Source organism: Jaculus jaculus, chromosome 7, assembly GCF_020740685.1.
Source record: "Jaculus jaculus isolate mJacJac1 chromosome 7, mJacJac1.mat.Y.cur, whole genome shotgun sequence".
Taxonomy (NCBI): domain Eukaryota; kingdom Metazoa; phylum Chordata; class Mammalia; order Rodentia; family Dipodidae; genus Jaculus; species Jaculus jaculus.
This window is the reverse complement of record NC_059108.1, coordinates 129,358,319-129,386,033: the sequence shown is the minus strand read 5'-3', so window position 1 is coordinate 129,386,033 and position 27,715 is coordinate 129,358,319. Positions and strand designations below refer to the sequence as shown.

Genomic DNA, 27,715 nt, shown 5'->3' with positions numbered 1-27,715 from the left:
GATAAAATTTCCAAAACTTGTTCAGTTATTTCAGCCACTTTGCATAAGTGTCAAGGCAGAAAATGTAAATCATTCTTCTGCCGTGCTTTAGGTGGTATGAATCTGTATACAAACTTACTCTCTTTCCTGTTTAGAGCGCCACAGATGGCCTTGTCTGTGCGCCTCCCCAGGCCCTTGCTGTACCTTAGAGTTGCACTCCCAGCCCAGGACCCAGTGTCAAAGGGAACGGAAAAGACTCCCTGTTGCAGTCAGGTTCTCATTGCTGCAGAAATCACCCAACCAAGAGCAGTTTGTGGGGAAAAAGGCTTATTTTGGCTTACAGGCTCAAGGGGACGCTCCATCATGGCAGGGGAAAACAATGACGTGAGCAGAGGGTGGACATCTTCCCCTGGCCAACATAAGGTAGACCATAGCAACAGGAGAGTGTGCCAAACACTGGCAAGGGGACACTGGCTATAACACCCATAAGCCTGTGCCTAACAATACTCTGCCTCCAGGAGGTGTTAATTCCCAAATCTCCATCAGCTGTGAGCCTAGCATTCAGAACACCTAAGTTTATGGGGGACACCTGAATCACACCACCACACTGCCCAAGAAAAGGAGCTAAAACGCACAATACTTTAACCACGTAGGCATTGTTTAAGAATATTAAACAGTCTGATTTCAAGGTTGATGGTTTAACTTGACATTTGCACAAAAATGGGTCTTTAGAAAATTTTTAAATTTGTTTTTGCTTTTAGTACAAATGAAAGAATTTTGGAAAGAAACTTCTCCTGCCCACCTACCATATTTAAATAAAACTGTTTTGTATATGTGGTATATGTGTTGTGCATGGGTCATGGGTGTGGTGTGTGCACGTGTATATGTTGATGTCACGTCCTATGGACTCGCCTGTCTTGGCAGAGATTCCCTATACAGTGGAATCTCTTACTGATTCCAGAGCTTGCCCATTGGGAGTCCCAGGACTTCTTCAATCTCCCCTTCCCATAGGACTGGACTTACTGATGTGTGTGGCCATACCCAGCTGTTTACATGGATACTGGAGATTTGAACTTGGCTCATGCTTGTGCAGAAAGCACGCTTAACTGCTGAACCATCTCACCAGCCCAAAATACATATTTTTATATTTAATAAATACTTCCCCATCCTGGGCTAGAGTGAGACCCTACCTCAAAAAACCAAAAATAAAAGTAAAAAATAAAACATACTTCTCCAAGAAGAAAAATACATATGTGTGTGTATTGGGTGTGAAATTTGCTGCTAATACAGTCAGTATTTCCTTATAAGTCACATGTTCCAAGAGCCGAAGTCCATGTGCTTAGGTATTCCAGCATTTCAGTTAATGTTCTGTGTGTGACTAGCGTTCATTTGTGTTTCTGCCAGCTTCTGAGGGAATGTGCTCCGTCTGTGCCTCAAGCCGAGGGCTGGCCTATAGTGGGTCAGTTTTCAAGCATTGGTTCGCTGGGGGCCGATGAATCAAAATGGCTGTGCTCTGAGTTTAAAGGGAGCTTGCTGGGGCAGGGCGAGGAAGGCAAGACTCCAGGAAAGACTGCCGCTCCTCTTCATCTGGTGAGTTCTCTTCCCCCTGCTTTCTCTAGTCCAGGGGAAGCGCGGACAGCGCTCTCCTTCAAACTGATGCTTTCTCCTGTGCTTGGGTAAACAGTTACCAGTCACCTGTGGCCCTAGCAGCCTCCAGTGCTGAGGTCAGGATTTGCAGGTTTGTTCAGGAGCCTCTCCCTCCCCGGGGGGTTTTCCATTCTTTCTTTCAGGTTGTCAAGCCAACGAAAAAGTATTTGGCATAATACTGTAGCAGAATTATATTAATTATTTAGAGTCCTGTGAATTAGTAATTAACTACCCGTACCATGAATTATCAGTTTGTTATTTCAGAGGAAAAATATTGAAATCAGTTTTTATCAGGTATATACATACTTCCTATTATTTTTCAATAATATGGACATTTTCTAAAAGTATAAAGTATATTTTCTAAATTTTTAAGCTGAATATTTTTAATGGATATTTCCATTTTCTTAAAAGCTAGTCAACATTCCTTTTTCTCAACATCATTCCAAGTGTTACTGCTTTTCTCTTTTCGTGCTTGCTTTTAGATCTATCCTTCTGTGGAAAATGTGCGGACCAGCTTAGAAGGATATCCTGGTAATTGTTGGGGAAACATTTCAGTTGTGGGTTGTGTACATATTCCAGAAATGCCCTGGGAGAACTTCTTACCAGAACTGGGTAGAAATGTATAGATGTGCTCTCTTAACCGGATCAGGATCACGAGTCAGGTGCTGCTAGCTGTGCAGGGTTCCAAAGATGCTCAGGAACTGCAGTAGTGATGTTGTTCACTTTTACCACACGCTATCTGCAGACAAGATTTTCTATGTAAAATCAGCTTCCCCTAGTACTGCCTTGTCGGCACATAGCTGACAACCTTATGTTCTCTGTGTCCACATCTGCCCTGCCCATGTCTGAGGACTCTGCAGTTCTTCCAAGTAGGAATCCCTGACACAAATATGTTTAAGGTTTAGAATTAATGATTAACATACCTTTGGTGTAACTTAGTCGATGTGTCATTTTTCAAGGGTTTCATTTGCAAAAGCTAATGTTGTTTTCTAAATATCTATCAACTCTATTCTCCGTTTCTCTTATCTCACTACTAGGCATTGTGCCTTTATATGGAAGTCAAATCACCCTCGATGGTACAGCTGAATTGTTAACAAAAACACAAAGAGTGTGTGCTTCTGGAAAAAGGAAAGGCTGACTGGCATTCAATGATGCTGGTGCAGAAGGCACTAAATGAAGACTAACTGAGCCCCATTGACAGCTTACCAAATTAGATGTGACTTTGCCAGAAGAATCTCAGTGAGGTTCAGGTTATATTTGTCATTAGTTGCTTTTTAATGGCAAAATTAAAATGGCTTCACTTTGACTCTAGGACATGGTGGTAGTTTTTATTTCCGTACTTCTAATAGGCTAGAGCCATTCAAAGTGCACTTTGGATGGGGAAGAATGCAGCATTTCCAATAAAGCATTTTAAAATTGATTCTAAAGTGGAACATGCTTTTAGTTCTTTGCACTGGGAGCCAGGGTGTGCCTTGTGGCATGATGGTGCTGTGCAGAGCTCTAGATTACTGTGGAGAAGGTCCACCATGTGTTTGAAACGGGAGTCTGAAGTGGAGTTCTCTTCCTTTCAGACATGAACAAGCATTGGCTGCTAGTTGTTTTTCCACCTAGAGCTGTGTTTCTATTCTCCTTGCAAGAAGGCTTGTAGAATTTTGTTTTAACAAACACAACTGTTTACGGAATATTTTAATTTATTTTCCATTCCTCCTGTTCTGTTCAGCTGGCCTGTTTGGAAATAGCAGGATGCAAAGGCACACTAGACAGGACTGAGTTTTTAGCACAGAATGCCTCCCAAGGTTTCTACCTACACAATGGGGATAGGATGGGCCAGGATTCTTCCTGTGGTCTTTTCTGACACTTCAAATCTATGTAGATGTCACCACCACTGAGTGGTTACATAATACCCTCGCTCTTCAGATAGTAATTACTGTTTAAATGTTTCTTCTCCCTGAGAAGAAAGCCACTTAAGGAGAATACACCTAAGCCGGGTCTGTTGGTCTAGGCCTATAATCCTGGAAAGGCTGAGACAAGAGGATCACAAGCTCAAGGCCAGCTTGCACTATGAATTGAGATCCTGGGCAATTTTGACTTTTCTCAAAATAAAAAGTAGAAAAAGTCAGGCGTGGTGGCACATGCCTTTAATCCCAGCACTGGGAGGCAGATGTAGGAAGATCTCTGTGAGTTCAAGGCCACCCTGAGACTGCAGAGTGAATTCCAGGCCAACCTGGACTAGAGTAAGACCCTACCTTGAAAAAAGAAATAAAAAGTAGAAAAAGAGCTGTGGATGTAGCTCAGTGGTAGAGTACTTACTTTGTATGCACACGTCCCTAGGCTCAACCCCCAAAAGAAAGAGAGAAAGAGAGCATATGAATAGATGAAATGAATGTACCTGATACAAACATAGACGTTTTATTTGAAAGACTGTTTCCTAAAATGAAATAATGGCAGTTGTGTTTTATTTACCCTCACTATTTATTAGAGATTTTATTCTTAATAAAGAAGCCTCAAATTATATTTCATTATTTTTGTTTTATTTTCCTTCTTTTAAAAGCTGGGGGCTCCCTTCCCTATGGCATCCAGACAGCTGAAAAACAGACTTGGCTACATTCCTACTTTCAGTAAGTAATTGGTTCAGAATGCTGCTCTTCTTTAGAATAAGAAAGTTATGTCAGTCTGCTCTTTAAAAGGAACCTTACATAATATAGCTATATTCTTTCATCTACATATGTTAGTGATAGAAATAATTTAAAACAAGGTTTTGAAAAATTTTTGGAATAGTTTTTTAATACCAAAGAGTAAAATTTATCTCTGAGGATTCTATTTAAATGTTGGTAGGCAGGGGAAAAGATCATGTTGGGAAGTTTATAATTTACATAAGCAACATTTCAATTCACTTTGCTGAAGTATAAAGTATGATCATTCTATCAGTACTTTGATAGCCTTCATGGGCAGAGCCATGCCACCTGTTCTCTGGGGTGCAGGAGAGCATTTGACATGTCATCAGAGCTCAGGCAATGAGTAGAAAAGGGAAAGAAAGGCTGGGCCTCATTCTCTGTAGTTTTGCCTGTCTCACATGTTCTAGATCATCCTCTGTCCACAGCATTGTTTGTTCTGTATGTTCTAAATTATCCTCTGTGGCATTGCTTTCCTGAATGTTCTAGATCATCCTCTGTCTGCAATGTTGCTTATCCCACATGTTCTCGATCTTGTCCTGCATGTTCTAGACAACCCCAGTTTTACACTCTGGTCAGTAGGTTTTTGTTGAACTGAACAATCAGAAAGGAAGGCAGGATCACAGTTCAGTAGCTTTCCACCATGAGTCTGCGTATGGACCTGCAGCCTGGCCACAGTGCTCTCTGGAGGTGGAGCAGTGGCTCCTTACAGAGGACATTTCTTATGTTGAGCTTTCAGTGTCAGATTCTTAAGTTCTTCACTTGAACAAAGAAAATGGTACACCTACCTAGTTCTGATTTTGTGCTTATAAACACCTGCTACTTTGAGCAACCACCTTCTTGCATCCATAAGTTGAATTGATGCCTCATGAGAGAGGCCATTTATTCCAGAACCTCAGTCCTGCAATGCTAGAAACTAAGAAGCAAAGTTAAAGAAGCAAAGCTAAAACCAAAACACTTCTGAGGGCTGGGGAGGTTGTTCAGTGGTTAAAGGCACTTGCCCTACAAGCTTGCTGACCAGAGCTCAGATCCCCACAACCCCTGTGAAAGGCAGACACAAAGTGACACATGCATCGGTGATCACAACATGCCTGGCACTATGGCACATGAAGCCAGAAGCCTCTAAGCCAACAGCAAAACAAGGTAGACCCTGACTCAGGCAAGGTGGAGGAAGAGGACCAACAGCCCTGAGCTGGTCCTCATGCATATATGCACGTACATACACACAAATAACTAATTTTTACAAAACCAAACTTCCCAATTATCTTCTTGCTTTTCAACACTCACACGTGCTACACTGCATTTTGCTAGCGTGGTTTCATTCTGCTAGCTTTTATGCAGCCTCTGCTCACTAGTGTGTACTGGAGGACACAAAAGGCTCCTGCTCCTGAGAACTCAGGAAACGTGTATGCGCGTGTTTAAAGACCCAGCAGCAACAGTGTAGGTGCACGCATATGTACAGGAGGTGGGTTAAGCAGGAAGCTGTATGTCCAAAGGGCTTGGTGCTTTTTGTGAGCAGGGCTGAACTTTCTCTACCATACCTACTTTCCAGAGTGACTGCATATTCTGTTGTTTGAACAGAGTTTAATGAGCATACTCCTACTGTTTCTTAGAGAGGATTTTGCTTTTCATGCTGTTTCCTAGTATTAGGATTATGTCCAACTTGAATTATTTCCTGACCAGTGGTTTGTGTGTCTCTTATCACCAGCAAGTGGTCAGCTGAGACATCTGGCCGCAGCAATGCCATGCCACATATTAAGACATATATGAGGCCCTCTCCAGACTTCAGTAAAATTGCCTGGTTCCTCGTCACAAGGTAAATGGACTTTCTGTCTCCCGTAGGAGGGCTTTGTAACTTCTGCTCTGAATGTGGTGTAGGTTGCTAAAATGATCCCTGAATCGATTATCTTTCGTTTTCACCCTGCTTGCTTCATACGAGCTTTAAAGAATGCCTGTGACTAATGTTTCATAGAGTGTGTCCTTATTGTCTGATTTTTCTTTTTTATTATTTTTTCTTTATTTATTAGAGAGAGAGAGAAAATGTGTGCACCAGGGCATCTAGCTACATGCGCCACCATGTGCATCTGGTTTACATGGGACCTGGAGAATCAAATCTGGGTCCTTGGGCTTCAAAGGCAAGTGCCTTACCCACTAAGCCATCTCTCCAGCTCTGGTTTTTCTTGAACAGATATCTAGATGCTTACATGCTTTGCCTAAGCACTGCATTTACTTCTGTTATCTTATACTGAAATAATAATAGGGATTTAGCAAACTGACATTTTGGGAAAATATTGAAACATAAAATGTTAGGTTGATATTTTTTTCTTTATCAGTTTCTCTTTAGGTAATTAAAACTTGAGGAATCAAATCTCTTACATGTCCTTTTAAAAAACACTTTTGATATAATTCACATGTCATGAAATTTGCATATTTAAGGTCTACAATTTAATGGCTCAACATACTCATAGATTTGTGCAAATAGGACCATAATACAGTTTTAGAATATTTTCCTCACCTCTACAAGGAACTTCTTACCCACTGGCATTTTTGTCTCTGTTTTTTAAGAAGGATAAATTGCTTTGCCCTTTAAAATATAAAGCTGTAACTAGAGTGTTAGTACCTAACTCCTAGATTGCACTCAACCACTGGCCATCTCTTCATGATTCAGTAACATAATTGATGTCAGTTGCAGCTAATTAAAGTATCACAGAGTAGAATTACTTCTTTAAGAAAGGAAAAGCACTCATGAACATACTTTTAAACAAAAGAGCCACTTATGAATCAAACCATGTCACTTTCCTAGTTAAAGGACATTGGTGGCTGACCTTTGTGCCTAGTTCAGGATAAGGAACAGCGACTTAAAGATCATGGTTGGTACAAGTCAGATGGCAGAGTGCTTCCTAAGGGCTGTTATATTCTCATAGCATAATGGAAAAGTATATACTTTGGAGTCCCAGGCATTCAATATGCTATTCTTTCATTTAGCAGCTATATGAACTTGGGGGGTTTCTTTGGCCTGAGAGTATTTCCTAGTCTGTGTTTGGCTACTACCATGAGAGCTAAATGCAGTGACAGAGCTCGATGCCAGGAATGAAGCAAGCTCTCAGGAACATGCCCAGGTATCTCCTTGTGTGGCGGAATGGTGGTTGGGAGAATGCATGCTACTTTCTTTGCTGTGCTTTTAAAAAGAAACTTGCACCAGGCACAATGGTGCACACCTTTAATCCTAGTACTTGGGAGGCAGGGGTAAGGGGATCACTGTAAGTTCGAGGCCAGCCTGGGACTACAGAGTAAGTTCCAGGTCATCCTGGACTAGAGTGAGAACCTACCTTGAAAGAAAAAGAAAAAGAAAGAAGCTTTGGCCTTTGGAGAGGTAGATTTCTTGGATAAAGTCCTGAACTGTGGACTATTTAGGTTGGAAGCCTGAGACAGATGAGACATGCTAAGGGGCAGAATACATGTGGCAAGGGTTAGAATACTTGGAGCGAGGACCTAGTTAGATTGGTGAGAGTGAGGCTGTTACTATCACCCAGTTTCTTGCAAATATTCCTGAATTGAAGTGATGAGAAATTAAGTCTTAATGCTACCCAACCTTCTACAAAGTTAACAGACAAAGCCATAAGATACCTGGCTATTCAAAGACCACATTTCACTTTCAGTTCACATGTTTGTTCCATAATTGTCTTTCAAATGAAGTTGCTTAGTTGCTAGTTAAAACTGCAGTCGGATCTGGCTTTTGTAACTACACCTTCACACTCTTTGATACAGTGTCTGTGGACTGGGCTGTGTGTTCTGAGAAGTTCATAGTACTGGTAGAATAATCTGCCTGCTTCCAGTTCTAAAAGGTTACGATTAGAAGCATTTCTGAGCAATAGACTATCATGTACCCCCCAAGGCTTGTTGTTTTGGTTTGCGTTAAGAATCGTAAATGATGTGATATTTTCCTCCATCAGGTATGACATAATTTCCTAACAGTTCAGGTCATAGGACTCAACCTCTTATATTAACATTTCTATGCTAGTCAAGGATCTTACTGAATCAGGCAGGATTTGCATAAATCTTTAATTGCATTTCCAGCTTTGGTTAAAATCCTCTTCCTGATAATTTTTCTGATTATTCTCAAAATGCAGTTAAGAGCAGTGTGAAAAGATATGAATTATTTGGTAAAAAGTGGTCTTTCATTCGCATTTTTTACCACTGGGAAACACTGGGTCCTGTAGATGTTAAACTAATCATCCAGGATCATATCCACACTGGGGAGTGACTAGTTTTTGTTTGTTTTTGTTTTTGTGGGGAGGGGAAAATTTTTTTTCCACAATGTAAGAGACTCTTTTAGCTTTTTGTAAAGTAAGACTATTCTCATATTGGCCTCTGAGATGTGAAATCCTGTGAAAGCTCTAGATAGAAATCCTGGTGCTGGAGTCCCAGAGACAAAAAGAAAGAAAGAGCTGGGTGTGGTGGTACATGCCTTTAATCCCAGCACTGGGGAGGCAGAGGTAGAGGGATCGCTATGAGTTCGGGGCCACCCTAAGACTGCATAGTTAAATCCAGGTCGGCCTGGACCACAGTGAGACCCTACCTCGGAAAAAAAAAAAAAAAAAGAGAGAGAGAAAGAAAGAGGCCATTTTGAAGGAAGGGCTGATTTGTTAGGTAAGAATGGAAGGGTTGGGTTCAGAGAAAGCAGAGATGATTATTGTGGAGGTGACTCATCCAAAACCTACTGGGCAAGCTTGAAGGATGGAGAAGTTCTAAGACTTGATGTTGCCAACTGGAATCTCTTCGTACTGTATTGAAAATGCTGCACGAACCTATTTGAAGATTATTTTCCCTCAAAGAAGAGCTACCTTTTTAAAGCTATACTTCACAGAGGTTTCAAAAGTATTATTAATGAAGGGAAGTAATGGCAGTGTTTCATGTAGCTGTGCGGATAAGCCTTTTCTAAAGGCTGGTTTTGTAGTCTAGCCTGCGGACAGCTGGAGCCTGGCCCTGGGAGTACACAGGGTGAGGAGATGTGGGCCCCACTTGAGTGACACTGGACTTCAGTTGCTTCAGGCGTGGGGAGCAGAGTGGAAGCCCCATTACAGGTAAATTCTCACTTAGGCAGAAGCTAGGAGAGATGCTCACTAAGTTCAAGTGTGGCCATTAGCTGCTATGAGATACACTGTCATTGCTGGGACAAAATACTGGACGAGAAGCAGCTGATGGGAGGAGAAGGTTTATTTCAGCATGCAGTTCCCAGGGGAAGCTCCATCACCATGGGGTAAAGCATGGCAGGCGGGCGGCCCTGTGTGTGAGGAGTCTGAGTGGGCAGGGCTAGCACGGGCAAAGAGACCGGGTCATAAAATCCCAAGGCCGGCCCCCAGTGACACACCTCCTCCAGCAAGGCTTCTCCTCTCCAAGGCATTGCCACCAACTTGGAATCAAGTGTCCAGAACACAAAGGCTGTGGGAGACATTTTATATTCAAGCCACAGCAAATTGTCTTGTTGACTGGATTTGGAATCATATAGGAGACACACCTGTGGTTGCGTCTGAGAGTTTCCAGAGATGTTTAATCAGGGAATGATCTACCATGCCTATGGGTAGCACCATCCCACAGGCTGGGATCTGGGACTGAATAAAAATAGAAAAAGGAGAAAGCAAGCTGGGCACCACTCTTTCCCTTTTTCTGCCACACAGATGAGGCCCCAGCAACATGCCTCCACCACCATGGGCTCCACCTTGCCGCCTTCACACTGTGAGGCAAAATACGCCCTTCTACCTGCGAGTTGATTTTTGTCGGGTACTTAGTCACAGTGACAAGAAAAGTAACTAATACACCAACTAGGGAAAAGTGTTCCAGTAGGTCTACAGATGCCTGAGAAGACAGACAGTGGTTGAAAAGAAGCAGCTGCAGGCAGAGGTGCCAGCAGAGGGAGACGCACATGAGGTTTTCAGGAGTCTGAGCTCCATGCCGATTGCTAGAGCAGTCACACGTTTAGGTAACTAGAGTAGAATTTCTGAAGCAAGGGAGCCACTTGTACCTACAGTTTCAGTCAAAAAGCACCCACCGTCAGTTTACTGGTTAACATTTGGTGGTAGTTTTATTGTGGATGAATGTCTGTGTTTAATGTTGACTGGATGTTACTTAATTAAATTGATTATAACTACTTGGAGTTGACTTAAGAACTTGAAACTTGACATTACTAAACTAAATTGATTATAACTACTCAGAATTAATTTAAGAACTTGAAATTTGACATTATGGAGTCATAACTTCTAATTTTACTTTGAAATGAAGACTGAGAACTCTTCTTATTCATCGTGCCAAAGAGAATAAGCAGCAACAGCTACATTCATCTGTGATTTTGATACGCCAGACGCTGCCCTGAGCACCTATGTGCATTGAGTCTGTAATTCGAACCGCAGCTGCACAGGCGCTCGGAGGCACAGAGTGCTTAAGCGGTCTGTATGCTGTCACACAGAAGGCTCTGTGGAGCCCAGAATCTGGACGGATCGGGGTCCCCAGCTGGCTCTCTTCACCCCTACTGCCCATGCCCTCTTAGTTAAAATGGGGTGATGCTATGCTTAGTTTTTTGTAAGGACCAGTTAGGTCAAAAGAAATCACACAATGGTGCTGGAAAGATGGCTTAGCAGTTAAGGCATTGGCCTGCAAAGGCAAAGGACCCAGGTTTGATTCCCCAGTACCCATGTAAAGCCAGATGCATACGGTTACACATGTGTCTGGAGTTTGCTGGCAGTGGCTGGAAGCATGGGTGTCTCTCTCTTTCTCTCTCTCTCTCTCTCTCTCTCTCTCCCTCTCTCCCTCACTCCCCCCCCCTTTTTCTCTGTCTCTCAAATAAGAATAATAATTTTTTTAAGTAATAACATATTTCACTGTATTACATAAAATATTTTAAAATACTGTAGAACATTCAATAATCATTAAAGGATTCCTAAGAGACATAAATAACAACTTGGAAACCCCTCAGCGTTCAGTCTTGCCATCTCTTTCAGAACAAGGGAAAGTACAGATCCCAGACGTTCAACAGCCTTGACTTTTTTGTGGTCACGTTATCTCAACATCAGAACTAATCTGAATCTAAGCTCATCCTGTGTGAAAGATTTTCCCAGCACTCACTTTAATATCAAACATGGTTTTGCCTTAAATTTCTTAAGCCTCAAACTCCTCATCTGCACCATGCTGTGGAGGCGTGAGGTACCACACAGGGTGCTGTCACCCATCTTTTGAAAATTCAGTGTGATAAGCTTATTGATGGAGGAGTATCATGAAAGAAGTAGACATGGAAAAGTTCAACTTTGGTGTGAGTATGAGGTCACTGTTCACCTAGGGTGATCAATCCAAATTACCAGCTTGACCATCCATTGCTTCTCCCAGGCACAGTTCCTCTGTTGCAGGCAGGGCTTCCTTGCGGTGTTTAAATGTATCCCAAGGCACATTTAGTAGAAACTTAGTTCCTAGTGCAACAGTGTTGTTCTCAGGGCCCATGAGTGGGGTCATGCCATGACCATGTGAGTGGGTTAGTTGTCACATGTGTTAGTTCAAGACTCCTCTTCCCCATGCTCCGCACCAGGTGTTCTGTTGTAGCAGCGTGCAGTGGGCTGAGACTTGGCTCTCCTGGCTCCTGCATCATGCTTCCTCCATTGCAGTTCCTCTGCACACGATGCTAGTCTGCCCTGCATATCTTCCCCTCCTCACAAGAATCCTAATTCTGTTTGCCCAGAGTCATTAAGAAATATCTGGTTTGCTCCTAATAGTTGGCCATCAGTAAACAGTTTCCTACCTTGGTAAGTTTACCCCCACCTTCACTAACCAGTGATAAGCTTGCATAGAGGAGAGCCAAGTTGTCCTCTTTGGTACCTCCAGTATTGAACCTTCTCTCTCCCTTTCCTTTCTTCCACGCTCACTCCCTATCTGTTCCTCTTTCTCTCTTTTCCTTTCTTCCTTAGGTAGAGTCTGACACTAGCCCAGGTGGCTCTTGAACTCACATAGCAATCCTCTCATCTTAGCCTCTCCAAACTAGAATGGCAGGCACGAGCTGTCACACCCAGCTCAACCTGTAGTTCTTGAATACTGGTGACGTAGTGGGTAGTACGACCCAGCCTACCACCCTTGATTCAGGAAGTCTAGTGAGCCCTAGATGCTGCATCTATGAGACTTGCTGTTAAACCGGACATGGTCCTTGTTGTGCTCGGGGCACTAAGTGATGCTCTGGGACACTGAAGACCCTGCTAAGCAATGGGATAAATGGAATGCCCGTCAAGACTACATAGTCATCAGATACTCAGTCTCCCTCTGTTTCAGGCACTGTCTCTATGCTGTGGAAAACAAGACGCAAAGACAAGTTTTCATTTCAAGTGTAGTAGGATAGGGGAGGCAGATCATATACAGGTAAACATGAAAATAATCAGCTAAGGCCTTACCAAGGTCACCTGGGAGATCTCTATCAAATGCCAGGCTCTTGGCACCACATGGAAAACATGTTATTTCTGCTCTGCATCAATATGCAGAAAGGGTCAGCAGAGAGAACTGACCCTTATTTAGCAATGGCAGGTTCCTCGCCTGTGAGCCTCGTTCTTTCAGGGTCTTGTGAGGCAGCACTGTTCTTTCCCTGTTTGAGAAATAAAGCTGTGGAGTAGCAGCAGCTCCAGCTACCCACCACTCAGCAAATATGCATCGCCCACAGAAGCACTAGGAATAAAAGAATGGGCAGTGCATGGAGTACAGTTCTCTCCTTGCCTGGCAAGGAGGCAGCTTTATTGTAGTAGGGAGTAGCCCTGAAGTATGGCTGATCCAAAGACCCATACTCACAGGTATGTAGGGTTGTTAAAACAGTAGTCTCAAAAAAGATTAGTAAGATCCAAGTTCCTAATCTGAAAAGGCTCCTCACCTTAGAAGTGTGCCTCCTGCGTATTCTGTGGTATCCACACGTCTTACTTCCTGTTATTCTTCAGCCCATTCCAAGTGAGGGCATCGGCTTCCTGATCACAGGGACTTTGTTTTGTCCAATGAAAGTCATGGATTAGAATCTTATAAAAACATTAGCCTTAGCTGGGCATGGTGGCACACACCTTTAGTCCCAGCACTCAGGAGGCAGAGTTGGGAAAATCTCCATGAGTTCGAGGCCATCCTGAGACTTCGTACTGAATTCCAGGTCAGCCTGGGCTAGAGCATGACCCTACCTCAAAACAACAACAACAACAACAAAAAAAATACTAGCCTTAATATAGTTTTCCTTTTCTGTTTTTTTCTTTTAAATATAAGAAATTAATAGCTTTTATTCTTTCTTTTTATTTATTTATTTATTTATTATTTATTATTATTTTGGTTTTTCAAGGTAGGGTCTCTAGCTCATGCTGACCTGGAATTGACTATGTAGTCTTAGGGTGGCCTCGAGCTCACAGCAATCCTACCTCTGCTTCCCGAGTGCTGGGATTAAAGGGTGTGCACTACCACACCCAGCTTTATTTTTAATGAGAGACAGAGAAAGAATTGCCACTCCAGGACCTCCAGCCACCAAAGGTGAACTCCAGATGCTTGCGCCACCTAGTGCATGTGTGACTTTGTGCATGTATCACCTTGTGCATCTGGAGAGTTGAGCATGGGTCCTTAGGCTTTGCAGGGAAGAACTGTAACTGCTCAGCCATTTTCCTGTCCTCTCATTTTTTTCTTTTTTATTCTTTTTGGTTTTTCAAGGTAGGGTCTCACTTTAGCTCAGGCTGACCTGGAATTTACTATGTAGTCTCAGGGTGTCCTCGAACTCACAGTGATCTTCCTGCCTCTGCCTCCATGCCTGGCTCTCTCATGTGTTTTGATTGTGGTTCTGATTGCAAACACTATTCAAGGGTCCTGGATCAAGTTTTGGTATATAGTTGCTATAGTTACCTCATCATTGAGAATCATAAAATCTGTACTAAAGCTATTTTTAATAAAGTAGTCCAGTAAGAGAAAATTATTTATTTTATTGGACCATTTGTGTTAGAACTTTTCTTCTGGCCTAAGATAAAAATGAGCTTATAATTATCATAGTTCATTTCCTATCAAAGTACTCATTTTGAATTTTCATGCTTATTATAAGTTTGCTGTTTGTGTTTTCTGCCAGATGGATGAACACTGGCCTAATGCAGTATTGGTCACTAGAGACTTAGGAATTTTTGAATGAATGAGTAATATCTCCCTTGATGACAGCTCACTTTCACACTGTTTCTCAAGGTTTTTTTGTTTTTGTTTTTTTATGCTGTGCTGTCTCGTGTAATTATGCCTCTTCTTCAAGGCCTATGTCAGGTATTTTCCTCTGAATGAGCCATCTAGCTCTGCAGACAATTCATTATTTTTCCTATGTGTTTCCATAGCACTTTTGGCTTGGTACTTAATTAAATTAGAAATCTTTATTTTCCCAAATATGCAATTAATAAATGAATATCTTAGAAGAAAAATAAACTTTAAATTATCCCCCATTCACCCCATTGGCCCTTTTCTAAATTTTTTTTTTTTATTTGAGAGAAAAAAAGATGCAGAAAGAGAGAGAATGGGCATGTCAGGGCCTTCAGCCACTACAAATGAACTCCAGGTACCTGCACTACCTTGTGCATCTGGCTTACATGGGTACTGGGGAATCAAACCTGGGTCCTTTGACTTCACAGGCAAGTGCCTTAACCACTAAGCCATCTCTCTAGCTCAATTAGGTCTTTTATATCGTCTTTGTTGGTTCATTTTTATGCACGTGTACAGACATGTTCCTGCAGGGGCTTGTGGAGGCCAACGGACAACCTTGAGTGTCACCCTCAGGAACACTGTGAACCTTCTTTGAGACAGGCCCTCTCACTGGACTAGATAGAGCTCACCAATTAGGCTAGCCTGGCTGGACAGCAAGCCCTAGGGTCTTCTGTTCCCACCTCTCTGGTGCTGGGATTACAGACTTAGACGTGTCACAATACCTGACATTTTTCTATGGTCCCTGGGGATCAAACTCAAGTCCTCATGCTTGCAAGTCAAGCACTTTAATGACTGAGCTTTCTCCCAGCCCCTTCATTGTTGGTCTTGAGTCCTTTTCCCTGTGAGACTGTGGGGTGCTTGAGAGCAGCGCCTGGTCTTTGTCACCTTCAGAGTCTTAGTACCCACCATTGTGTGTGTCTCACAGTTACTAAACAGTAGACGTGGCCATGTGCATTTAACAGTCAGGACACATTGTGAGAAGTGCACTGGTGACTTTGTTATGAGAACCCCTGGAGAGCGCTTACACACTTACGTGATATGGCTCAGTGCTCGACGTAGCCTCGGCGCACTAGTGTAGTGCTGGGCGTTAAACCCAGGCTTTGTGTATGTTAGGCAGCTACTCTACCACTGAGCTACGCCTCTATCCCTTTTAAAAAATTATTTTATTTTGAGACAAGTCTCACTAAGTTGCCCCGGCAAGACTTAAACCTGCAATCCTTTTGCCTTAGCCTTCCGAGCAGCCATACCAGGCTTCATATGGCCTCTCAGTGCAGTGGCACAGCAAAGACTGATGTGTGAGGCTGTTGCCACCTCGCATAGCATATTAGGGTGTTGTACTCGAAGGATAAAAGGATAGCCTAGGCAGTTGTTTGCAGATCTTCACTGCTGAGCCTGTTTGCTTCCCTAAGCTTTCACTCAGAAAACGGAACTTTTCCTTTTTTTTTTTTTTTTTTATGCCCTGACACTTTGGGGTTTTTCCAGCCTACCTTACAATATATATATGGTGTGTGTATGTGTGTGTGCATATAAATAATTTTATATATACGTATAACTTACTAGTCTTGCTGTGTAAATTTTAGGAAAACCTATTTGTAATAAGGACTTTTATCTGGTTTAAGGAATGCTCTGAGGATGACGAGCTAAACTATATGGGAATATTCTCCATTAAACATATGATGTAGTCTAAACTTTCTTATTGACAACTTCCATGAATATAATCAATATACAATGATCATAATACCATCCCACCACCTTCCCTCTCCCCCTCCACTGGATCCCTCCTTCTTTCCAACTAGACCCCTCTTCTGTTTTGATGTCATCATTCTTTTCCCTCCTGTTATGCAGGTCTTATGTAGGTAGCATCAGCCACTGTGAGCTCATGAATATCAATATATTGGTGTTTTATTAGTTTGTAGTTTGCATCTGCAGCCACCTGGCTGGAGGCAGTGTCACTGGACAGATCTTAAGGTGAGGTAGTAGGTTTGAGATTTCAGTCTAAAGATATGCAAAGTGTGCTGTGTTGTGTGGCTCCTGGGTCTTCTTAGGCTTGTACTTCTCTCTTTCTGCTTGGTCCTGTGAAAGCAGGCCAGCTTCTTCTGCTATTATGGAACTTCCCCTGGATCTGTAAGCTTCAATAAATTCCTTCCTCCATAACTGCCTGGTCTGCACATTCATCTCAGCAAACCTGAAGCTGTCTGCTGTAGAAGAAGTTGGAGTACAATGACTTTTCTCCCCCAGCAGGCCATTTTCCAGGATTCTGACACCTAGTCAAAAGGGAGGAGAAATCAGCTCCAGCTTGATTTCTTGGTTATCTGCAGCCCAAGCATGCGAAGTGTTCAGCAGTAGGTTGCCATCTAGTTCTGCTCGGCAACCAAGTGCCTTGGCAATGGCCTGTAATATTCTGGGGGCATCGCGGGTCTCCCTGGCCAACAACTTGCTGGAAAGTATCTCACCCCTGGCACTGAAATGTTTCTAATAACAATCTGTGGCTTTCCGCATTCAACATTATCTACCTCCATAGGATACCTTTGCACCTGAACTCTTTTAACAGATATATTATTAGCTAGCAAAAAAAAAAGCGGGTTTCCACATGGCTTATCCATAAGTCTTAAATTTTAATTAACCCTCCCTCCACCCCCTCCTATTACACCATCCTCCCACTCGTATTCTGCCCTCTTCTTACATATCTACTACACCCTCCCTTAAGCCCTCCCCTCGCCCTCTTCCCTCAGAGCCCCTTTCTAGCTTCCTGGTTTCTACACTGACTTTTACTCCAACTCATATAGACATCTAAACATTAGAAGCTAGGACCCACATATGAGAGAGAAATGCAGCATTTGACTTTCTGAGCCTAGCTTACCTCACTTGTTATCATCTTTTCCAGATCCATCCATTTCCCTATAAATTTCATTTCTCATCTGTTTTGCATATATGACACATCTCATACAACATGTGACTTAAAGACCTGACTAGATACAGCCTTTTTAAGCTCAATATGATGGGCTGTGGAGAGATGGCTTAGTAGTTAAGGGGCTTGCCTTGAAGCCTAAGGACCCAGCTTCAATTCCTCAGGACCCACACAAGCCAGATGCACAAGGTGGCACATGCGTCTGGAGTTCGTTTGCAGTGTCTAGAGGCCCTGGCACGCCCATTCTCTCTCTCCTATCTGCCTTGTTCTCTCTCTCTCAATAGGTAAATGAATAATAAAATATTTTAAAAACTTTATTAAACCCATTATGAGGTTAATTTAATAACTGATCAAAGTTATCCTACTTCAAGCTAAGTCCTTTCAGTTACCTGTTTTCAGAGACTAACTTGAAGTTCTCAGACTGCAATATTGGGTGGCGATTTTCTCTTTTGTCTGGCTGCTGCCTTTTAAGGCAAGATATTTATGGTTTTAATAAGATTTTCTTTCCATCTGTTTGGATTCTACCATGAAATCATCCCATGTTTGTTGAGCGGCCTGTTGTCACGGCAATTACTGGGACATGACAACAAATACAGTCGTCAAGTTTTACTGCAGCACCAGGCAAGCAAGACTCTTAGGGTCAAGAAGAACCCTCGGCCAAGAGGACGTTGCCCAGGTGTAATTGCCTAACCCAACGAGAACATTTATGAAAGCTGTACATTGTGGGAGGCAGGAAATAAGGTGGTTACTAATACTTGCCTGAGCACTGTTACGGTTGCCTAGCAACCGACAGGCGCTGTGAGATAGTCACAGAGGAGCAGAAATGTTGGTGCTGCCACTCAGAGAAAACGAGACAAGTGCTTAACTACAAAACCACGGTGGCTTTCTGAAGAAACATAAAAGACATTCGCTCTCCTCTGCTTTTCAGTATCACTGCGTAATTCTTCTTCTCTAGTGTTGAAGTCTTTGATTTTCAAACAGTGTTTTTTCCCCCTTTCTTTGTCTGAGTTTTTTGGTAGAAATCAAATTGGATCACACAAAAGAATATTTGGAGATGTTATTGAGGAGACTTGGCTGTCTGGCACAGCAGCCCCGAAATGCTGGGATTCTTTGGTACGCCTTGTGCACCTTGTTAGAAACAGTGTTGTCGGTCTTACAGGCTGCAGATGATTTCCTTTGAACTTTAGGGTGATTAAAGTTATTTTCCACCTTTACTATCTTATGTTCTGATACAAGCAGAGCAGAGACAACATTCCCCTGCCCACACCCATGTGAGCTTGTCTCTGGAAGCACAATCCTTGGTTGGGAAAACCTTAAGACCCCTGCTGTAGAGCCTGAAGGCTCTTGATACCCTGGCTCTGCTAGTCATGAGGTGTGCCTGTGACTTGGGGTGAGGTGCTGTATGGAAGCACCCCACCTGGGACTAGCCTCAAGAGAAAACTGATAAATGTTAACAGTGCTTTGTATAGTGTCGAGCATGCTGGCTAAGTTCTTTTCTAGACTAACTTGACTACATTATATTTATGTTATTCCCATCTGAAGGCTGTGGAAACTAAAATATAAAGAGCTTAAGTAATGTGTGCCAGTGACCTAGCAGGTGGAGAGCTAAGATTCAAACCCACACAGTCTGGCATGAATACTTCTTGCCTAAGTTTTGGTTATCGATGATGAACAAGACCAGTGTGGTCCCTACACCTAGAAACTTGGGCTGTAGTCAGCAGTGCCCTACTTGACCCTCTGCTTTGAGATTGGCATTTCTGACTGAAGGCCGGGGTGGAATAGAGAGTTCAAAAACTTCTGCAGTCTCTTGCTTCATAAAGCAGCAATGGCCCAGCCTTCCTCCTGCTGCTGTGTAGCCAGACCTTCCTATCTCTTTCTGGGCACTCCTCACAGAGAGGCCTGCTTCTCCCCTAGTTTGATTTTAGTTTCTGTTCAGACCAGTTGTAGGCCTGTAACCCCAGCTTCTTAGGAGGCTGAGGTAAACGGATAACTAGTTCACGGCCTTCCTGGACTGCAGAGTGAGTTCTAGGCCAGCCTAGGCAACTTAGTAAGACCCTGTCTCAAAATACAAAGTAAAAGAAAGTCCGAGGATATGGCTCAATACTAGGGTACTTGCCCAGCACATGTGAGCCTGGGGTTCAGTCCCTGTTAAACATACACACACCAGTTTTCTGCCATTGCTGTCATTTACAGCATTTGCTGAGCTAGCTTGGATGACACTATAGTGTTTTACCCTGTGGTTCTGTAGCATATCATGACAGAGCACTTGGTGGAACAAACCTACCCACCTCATGGTTAGGGAGCAAAGGACAAAAGAGGAAGAGACTTGACTCCAGAATTCCCTCTGGAGGCTTTCCTCCAATGACCTAAGTACCTCAAAAGTTCCACTGCCTCCCATAGACCACCCTAAGGACACAGGAACTTTCAGGGCACACCTCCAAATCATAGCACTTACCAATACTTGCTCTGTCAAGTCACAGAAACACTACTTCCTGAAGCTTCTGTAGTCACTCCTTGCAGGAGAGGTCTCCCTCTTCACTTGTCTGTTTATCTGCAAGTACCTCTATGATGCCCTGAGGTGCTAGAGAGTAAATTCCCCTGATCACAGATCCTGAAACCTACCCTACAGCCTGATGTAGGTTTCTGTAGTGAGCAGATCTAGCTATCAGTATCCCTGGGCCCTCACACCTAGCACCATACCCTGAGTAGGTATCAAGTGTGTGTTTGCAAATGGCAGAACAGAGGAATAAAACACTGAATGATCATAGGAAGTTGAAACAACATAGAACAATGGAAGCAGCCAGATGACTCAGGCACAGAGTGGCATTTACTGTTGCATGGTGTGGCTTTGATGGGTGTGAACAGACCGCATGGATGGAAGCCAGAGAAGTGAGATACTCGAGAAATTTTTGTCAGCTTTGGGGATGTTGACTAATTGAATCTTAGATGAGCATGATTCAGAACCTTAAAGTTCTTGGCATCATACCCTAACAAAACCTGCCATAGAGCAGATACCCAGTAGGTACTGGCTGAGTGAATGAACACAAGCTATAAGCAGCAGCAACAGCTAAGTGAGACCTCCAAAACCAGGAGCCAAAATAGGCCATTTTTTTTGTACGTTAATTATCCCCACTCTTTTCTTATAATGTTGTGGTGGTGTGGATGTAAAAGGTTCCCCGTAGCCTCAGATGCTTGTGATTAAGTCTTGCTGGAGGAAGCATGTCACTGGGGAGAGCCCCCCTGTGTGTTGTGAGGTAACTCAACTAGGTCTGCTGCTGATGAATAAAGGTATGAGCTAGTTGCCATGCTTTCTCCACCATGAAGAAACTTCCCTCCGAAACTGCAAGCCTAAAGGAAACCCCTTCCATAAGCTGCTTTGGTTGGGAGTCTCGTCCCCACAGTGAGAAGGTAGCCATTACAAAAGTTAAGCTAACACTAGGCTTTGTTGAACACTTGAGGCAGAAGAAATCATGACCTTGAAGGTCCTAATGGGAGGCTTGCAGGATGGGGAATCACTGAGCGTACAGGGAGCCTATGTAGGGAGGGGCTGGAAAGAGATAGGAACAGGTTGGTGGCAGGCAAGAAACTTTCCACTTAGGGTATCACTGAACATTTTCAAACAAGGCAGTGAGATGCTGAACCACATCTTATTAATATCGCTGATGTCTGTTGTCCAGGTCTACTCTAGCCACCATAGTGTTCAAGGTAACATTGTTAAGGCTTTCTGAGGTCTAAATGGCCAGCATGTTACTGGAGCATCCATTTGTGACTATAAAAGCAGGTGGAGTGCTCTGGCTGCTCCTCATGTACGTGGCTGAACCAGAACTTGGATTAGATCTTTTGTTAAAAAATTTATTTATTTATTTATTTGCAAGGAGAGAGAGAAAATGGGCACACCAGGGCCTCCAGCCACTGCAGATGAACTCCAGATACATTCACCACCCTATGCATCTGGCTTCACCTGGTTAATAGGGAATTGAACCCAGGTAGGCTCTGCAGGCAATCACTTTAACCACTGAGCCATCTTTCCAGTTGGGATTTAGATCTTTTGTTTCCTCCAAGTCACACTTTCTGAATCAGTTTGTGGCTGAACTAAGGAGAATAGAAAGTAGAAGCTAGTAGTCCTCCTGAGACCTTCATATAGGCAGTAGAGGGGAAAGAAGTGAGGAGCAGTTACATAGACACTGGGATGGAAGAGCCAGGGTGGCAGGCTGAGAGTCAGAGGAGGGAAGCAGGTCTCCGTGAGCACAGCCCTGTGGCAGTTATAGGAGCTGTCGGGCTTTGTGAGCTGGTCACAGACCCAAGAGGGCTGTTCCTCGTACTGTCTCAAAAGGTATTGGTAGAAGTCTTATGTTCCATCTGTAGCACGAATACTTGTTCACTGTAAGGTTCTAAAAAAAATAAGAAGGTTCCAGCAGGGTGCACTGCTGTGTGTCCTGGGAACACAAAGCCAGGGCAGCAGCCTTCACAGACTCGGGGTAGTCAGGGTTTTCAGCTCTCAAAGGTCACTGCTGGCCACACATTGGTCCTGTTGGTCTTCCCCGGCTATGTAGACAGTGCTGTGTCTGCAATTGTGCTCCTCTCCCCACCCATCCAGCCAGGGCTTGGGCGTCATCTGTGCTGCACACAGCGTGTTCCTTCTAAGGACTAGAAATCCCTTTACAAGGCCACAGGAGTGGACCAGGGGAGACAACGGTGGGCAGTTCCTGCTTCAGCTGGAGACGCTGGTCTTTTGTTTGCTGTATGTGTTTCCTTTGAATGCAAGATTCTCCAAGTTTAAGAGAAAAGAAAAAAATCTTTAAAAGAAAAGTCCCATAGCCTTCCTAACAAGCAAATATAGTTCTGGTAAAGGTATTTGTGCTTTGCCAGTCTTTGCTTTGTGTTCTGCCTTGCAGTGAACTGGTCACTGTCACCTGGATCATTTCATCCATCTGCCATTACAACCCAGGCAGAGCAGATGACGCAAGTCCATCTAGGACATGAAAACAGAACCAAAGTCTGAACTGCATGGTAACAGGGCCAGCTCAAACTCAGTTCTGACAAGTCTGAGCACTCTTACAGTGGCTGGGGCTTATAGCTTTTCACCTTGAGCAGCCCACCAAAACAATGGGGAGTTTCAGTAGAGAATAAGGTGGCAAGCTGTGTTTGGTTCTCACATTGGCTACTGCTAAATGCATAGTCATATGCTTTGCACTGTTGTGAATGTCAATTCAGATCTGAAATTTGAAAACCACTTTCAACAGTAATTCTTGTCATTTGCTGTCTTCCATGCTTGTGTGATAGCTTCTGAAGTCCCCATAATACATAATACAATTGCATCTATAAGATCAAGGTCCATTTAAAGGTGAGGCTAGACTGTGCCATGGAATGTGTGAGGGACCATTTAGAATTCTCTGGGGATGTGAAAGACTTCACTTGGAGGTCACTGTTTGCCTGTGACAAGGGAACAAAGTGACATTTGCAAATAGATCCATCCAAATCCACAAAGCCCACAGCAAGTGTGACTGGTCTGTAGTGTTGTGCTGTCTAAAAATGCGTCATGATGACCTTCAGTCTCCTGCTTAATCATTCCCTCCAAGCCAGCCCATGCGTTACGTCCTCTTTGCTGCTTCCTCTCAGAAGATCTCAGCATCTGCGCAGTTAGCTTCATCATAACCAGGCCAGTGTGTTTCTAGAGCGTTGTCACCATCTGTCATAACAATCAGGGGCATGTCTCTGTATAAGTCATCCTATAGGAGAACCTCATTGCATTTCTGCCTTGGAGACTCCTGCTAGGAGTATGGGTCAGTGTTGCAGTCTGGTGAATGAAGTTTAGACCCATCTATACCAAAACCTTGTAGGATAGGAGGCCTGGGAAGACCTGCCTTCCAGAGAACTCCATCATTTAGTGAGTCACTCCAGGGAGGACAGGGTTATCATCCATAAGATATTGGTGAACGCTAACACTTATTAAGTACCATTTATGTGCCAGGGACTTAATAAACCTTATGTGGCATAATCCTTGGATCAGCTTTATGAGGCAGATAGGTAAGGAAGATGCAGGTCAGCACTAATTGTGGGCAAAATGCATGTGAATTCAAGTTCTGTCTACTGTAATCCACTATCCTACTTTACATTTTTTGTTATCAGTAGACCTTTTCTCCAAATTTTTATTTTCAGTGTTTTAATTCTCTAACCATAATGAGCAAAATAGCCTCAATCAATTGTCTCTTCTAAGCTGTGTATGTCAGCCTCTTTTCTTGAATTAATTAGATGTTTCATGACTGCCTAACATCTGCAGAATTCAGCATTAGGACAGATCCAGAGGCTGAAGGAGCAGTAGACAGCTTCTGAAAGGGATGGGCTGTGTGGGGGAGGAAAGGGCGCAGGCTCCTGCAGGAGTGGGTAGAGTGGAAGGCAGGCATGCTGAACAAAGAAATGGATGTTTGTAAAACCAGGGGTGAAAATACAGGAGACATGTCTGGGGGTAGTGAGTGACTCAGTTCAGCTGGAAGCAGAAGGGGCATGAAAAGTAACAGTGGGAAGTAAATCTGAGAAGCATAGGTTCAGGAATGGTTCCTAGCACCCACGTAAGGTCAGACGTACAGTAGTGCACACCTCGATTATCCTAACACGTTAATGGCAGTGGAGACAGGTCTATGGCAGTGGGAGAATCCCAAAGCTCACAGGCCAGCTAGTCTGGCCTTCACAGTTGCAAAAACAGTGAGAGACCCTTGCCTTGGTTTTTAAAATGTCTTCTAATTATTTGAGAGAAAGAGGAGAGCGAAAGAGAATGAATAGGTACACTAGGGCTTCCTGCCACTGCAAACCAACTCCAGATACATGCTCTATTTTGTGCGTAGCATCTGGCTTTACATGTGTACTGGGAATTTGAACAGGGCCTGCAGGCTTTGCAAGCAAGTGCCTCTCACCACTGAGCCATATCTCCAGTCTTAAAGAAGGTGAAAGGAGGGAACCAGCACACGCTGTGGCCTCCCCATGTGTGCTGTGGCACACACATACTCATGCATGTGCACATCACATACGCCCACACCTACACAAAGGCATCAGTTCCGTCCGTTTGGAGGGTCTTAGGTGCCAGACTTTGGCAATTACTTTCTACTTTAATGAAAAGGGACATTGGTGCTTTCTCGGAACCATTGGCAGTAGATATAGAATGAAAAGTCTGAGGCAGGGAGAGCCATTTGGATCTACATTTGGAGTTAAAATGGCCCTGATCTAGGGAACCCTTATTAGAAACAGACGTTAGAAGGTGGATTCAACAAACTGACTAGAATTAATTGCTTAGGAAGAAAACAGTTCCAAAATACCTAACATTTTTAAGCCTGATAACTAGGACTATGAAGAGAAAGGAGTTATTGAAATAACTAGTTTTCAGAGGGAAGGCATGTTGGCAGATACCACCTTGGGAATATGGGCTTGGGTGATGGTAACATCAAAAGAGAAGTTCAGGGCTGGAGAGATGGCTTAGCGGTTGAGTGCTTGCCTGTGAAGCCTAAGAACCCCGGTTCGAGGCTCAATTCCCCAGGACCCACATTAGCCAGATGCACAAGGGGGCGCACGCGTCTAGAGATCGTTTGCAGTGGCTGGAAACCCTGGCGTGCCCATTTTCTCTCTCTCTCTGCCTCTTTCTCTCTCTTGTTTGTTCCTCTCAAATAAATAAATAAAAATAAGCAATAAGCAAAAAAAGTTTAAAAAAAAAAAAGAAGAGAGAGAGCAGTTCAGCTCATGGTTGGAAATGTGCCAGTTTGGAAAAGTGATGGTAGGTCAGAACTGGAGCTCTGCTGCAGCCATCCTGGTGCAGGTAGTAGTTGCAAGTGCTGAGCTGAAAAGCTCCCAAGTGGTAGAGCCAGAGCCTGAGCTTAATTTCGGAAGGGGCAGAGTAGAAAGGACAGCAAGGGGAGAAAAGCTGCATCCAAGAAACCACAAGAGTTCAGTAGAGAGAAAGGCAGGGAAGTGGAGAAAGCCGAGTCCATGAGGTGGAGGAGTCCGGGCCTAGCCTGGGGACACTGGAATGCAGACGTCTTTGTGGGGGCTGTCCTGGGCATTGCTAGATGTGGAGCGCCTCCCTGGCTGGTCCCCGTTAGATGCCAGTAGCATTCCACTGTCCAGTCATGACGACCCAAAAATGTCCTCCGTGGGCCAGAATCACCTCCAGTACCGAACTACCAGAAGAAAAATAATCCAAAAATAGCATGAGGCCTGGCGGTTGTGATTACTGTTTGAGTGGCAGTCAGACTGGTTAAGACATGAAGGGGAAGAGAGGAATGGAATGCTGAGGAAGGGCGTGGACAGTTCCCTGACTGCTTCAAAGGTGACAGGGAGCAGTGGCCACAGGTATCCAGCACTGGGGATGTAACTCAGTGGTCGAATGCCTGCCTACCATGCACAAGACCCTAGGTTTGATCCCCAGTCAGCACCACACACATACAAAAGTCTCATGTCTATATTAGCTACACGTCTTTGGGGATTAAACATTAATGTGTGGTTATCTACCAATTTTTCTGAAGATCAATAGTTTATTGGACGAATGTTCAAAATCAACAGGAATAAATAGTACATACTGCTTCAGCTCATGAGGCGGCTGAGGTGTCAGGCCAGCAGTTCTGTTGCACTTGTTAGTTTCCTCTTGCTGCACTTGTATTAATAGGAAGCCACGTGATGATACTTAAGGCATCTGTGACACAGCCCAGGTGCTTTGGAACAGCATTTTTATAAATGACTTAGCTGTGAGCCAGTGACCAAGAGCAGATTAGAACAATAGATAAAGAACATCTGCCTGTCTTCAGAATGCTGGAAAATGAGGAGACTGCCATTGACTGGTGGAATTTTGAGAAGTTCTTAAAAGGTAGAAATGGGCAAGATCAGATCCATGGAGGGAAAACGCTTACGATAGTGTAGTCCTTAGCATTCCTTTGAGCAGATTCAAACCAGGAATCAGGGAAGCCTACGCCCAGGAGGCATAGGCCAGCAGTCAAGACTGCGTCAGGCAAGGTAGGAAGTACTTCTAGAGCCGCCCTGCCCCGGTGCCTGCAGTGCATCCTTTGGAGACAAAGCAAGGTGCAAGCCTTTCTGTGTGCGACCTCCTAGTGAGCCAGGAGCCGCTGAGGAGGACAGCCAGCGGGCAGCCCCTTGCGCGGCTTCCCTGAACCACCCCCAGGTGAAGTCTCTGAGTGGCCGTGCTTCTTTCTCGTGCCTCTTCTTTGACACCTTTCTGCTGGCTCAAATTCTCTTTGTTCCTTGTCTGCTACTAGAGTAAAAAGTACAGTTCCCATCATAAGCTTAAATTTTTACTGCTTAAAATATAATCATTTTTTCCTTTTTCCTCTCTAATCCCAATTATTCCTTCTATACAAAATTGTTTTTCTCCAGAATTTTTGTTCCCTGTCATTTTTAGAACTCAAAATTAATCATTATCATTTTTAAAATATTTATTTGAGGACTGGAGGGATAGCTTAGTGGTTCAGTCTCTCTGTCTCACTCCCTCTCTCTCTCAAGTGAAAATAATAAAAATAAAATAAAAGAGAGAATGGGCATGTCAGGACCTCTATCCCCTGCATATGAGCTCTAGATGCATGCGCCACCTTGTGCATCTGGCTTTACATGAGTACTGGGGTATTGAACCTGGGTCCTTTGGCTTTGCTGGCAAGCACCTTAACCACTAAGTCATTTCTCCAACCTTCATTGTCATTTTTATAGTGAGTTCTTGTTTATAGTTACCCATAAGTTCACCAATTTATTTTCTATCTTTTCTTCCTAGTAGCCCCATCCTTTCAAGCAAGTTTGGTTTGATTTCCTTAATCATATCCTCTATAGTTATTTCACTGAAGCCCTCTCTCCATTTAATACTATAATCTATGGGTGGTGTGTTTTGTTTTTGTTTTTGTAGTTTTTTTTTTAATAAAGCCGCCTTTGTCCTCCTTTTTGAGTGATAATTTAACAGTATTTGAAATTCTGTATTGATTTATATATCTGAATTTCTATAGTCTCAGTCATCTGAAGTTCATGTAAGTCTAATTCTGTGGTCTCTTGCCTCTTACATGTGATTGGAATTCGTGTTTTGAATTTGGAGGTTGTAAGTCTCTCTGCATGGAAGCTTTACATGTAAGAATTCTTTGTGACCTGAGCAGACCTCTTTCCCTCCAGATAGATCTTGTTTCTATGAATGTAACCATGTTAACACCTTGACACAAGGTGGGGAATTGCGCTATTCTAAAATTGAGAGATTGGGTAGAAGAAAAGGAGTAGCCAGAGGGTGAGAACAGAAAGAAAAGTATAAGGTGCAGCAGAAGAT

The 27,715-nt window shown here is 43.5% G+C and overlaps 1 protein-coding gene across 4 annotated transcripts in view; it reads left to right on the top strand.

The window, feature by feature from the left end:
* The window catches only part of Tdp1 (tyrosyl-DNA phosphodiesterase 1), an 83,336-nt gene that overhangs the window by 28,944 nt on the left and 26,677 nt on the right, over nt 1–27,715 (top strand). For all 4 annotated transcript variants that reach the window (XM_045155207.1, XM_045155210.1, XM_045155209.1 and 1 more), the window contains 4 exons: nt 1,384–1,569; nt 2,109–2,157; nt 4,178–4,244; nt 6,007–6,114. In XM_045155207.1, coding sequence (XP_045011142.1) covers nt 1,384–1,569; nt 2,109–2,157; nt 4,178–4,244; nt 6,007–6,114 — 410 coding nt within the window. The remainder of the gene's footprint in view (nt 1–1,383; nt 1,570–2,108; nt 2,158–4,177; nt 4,245–6,006; nt 6,115–27,715) is intronic.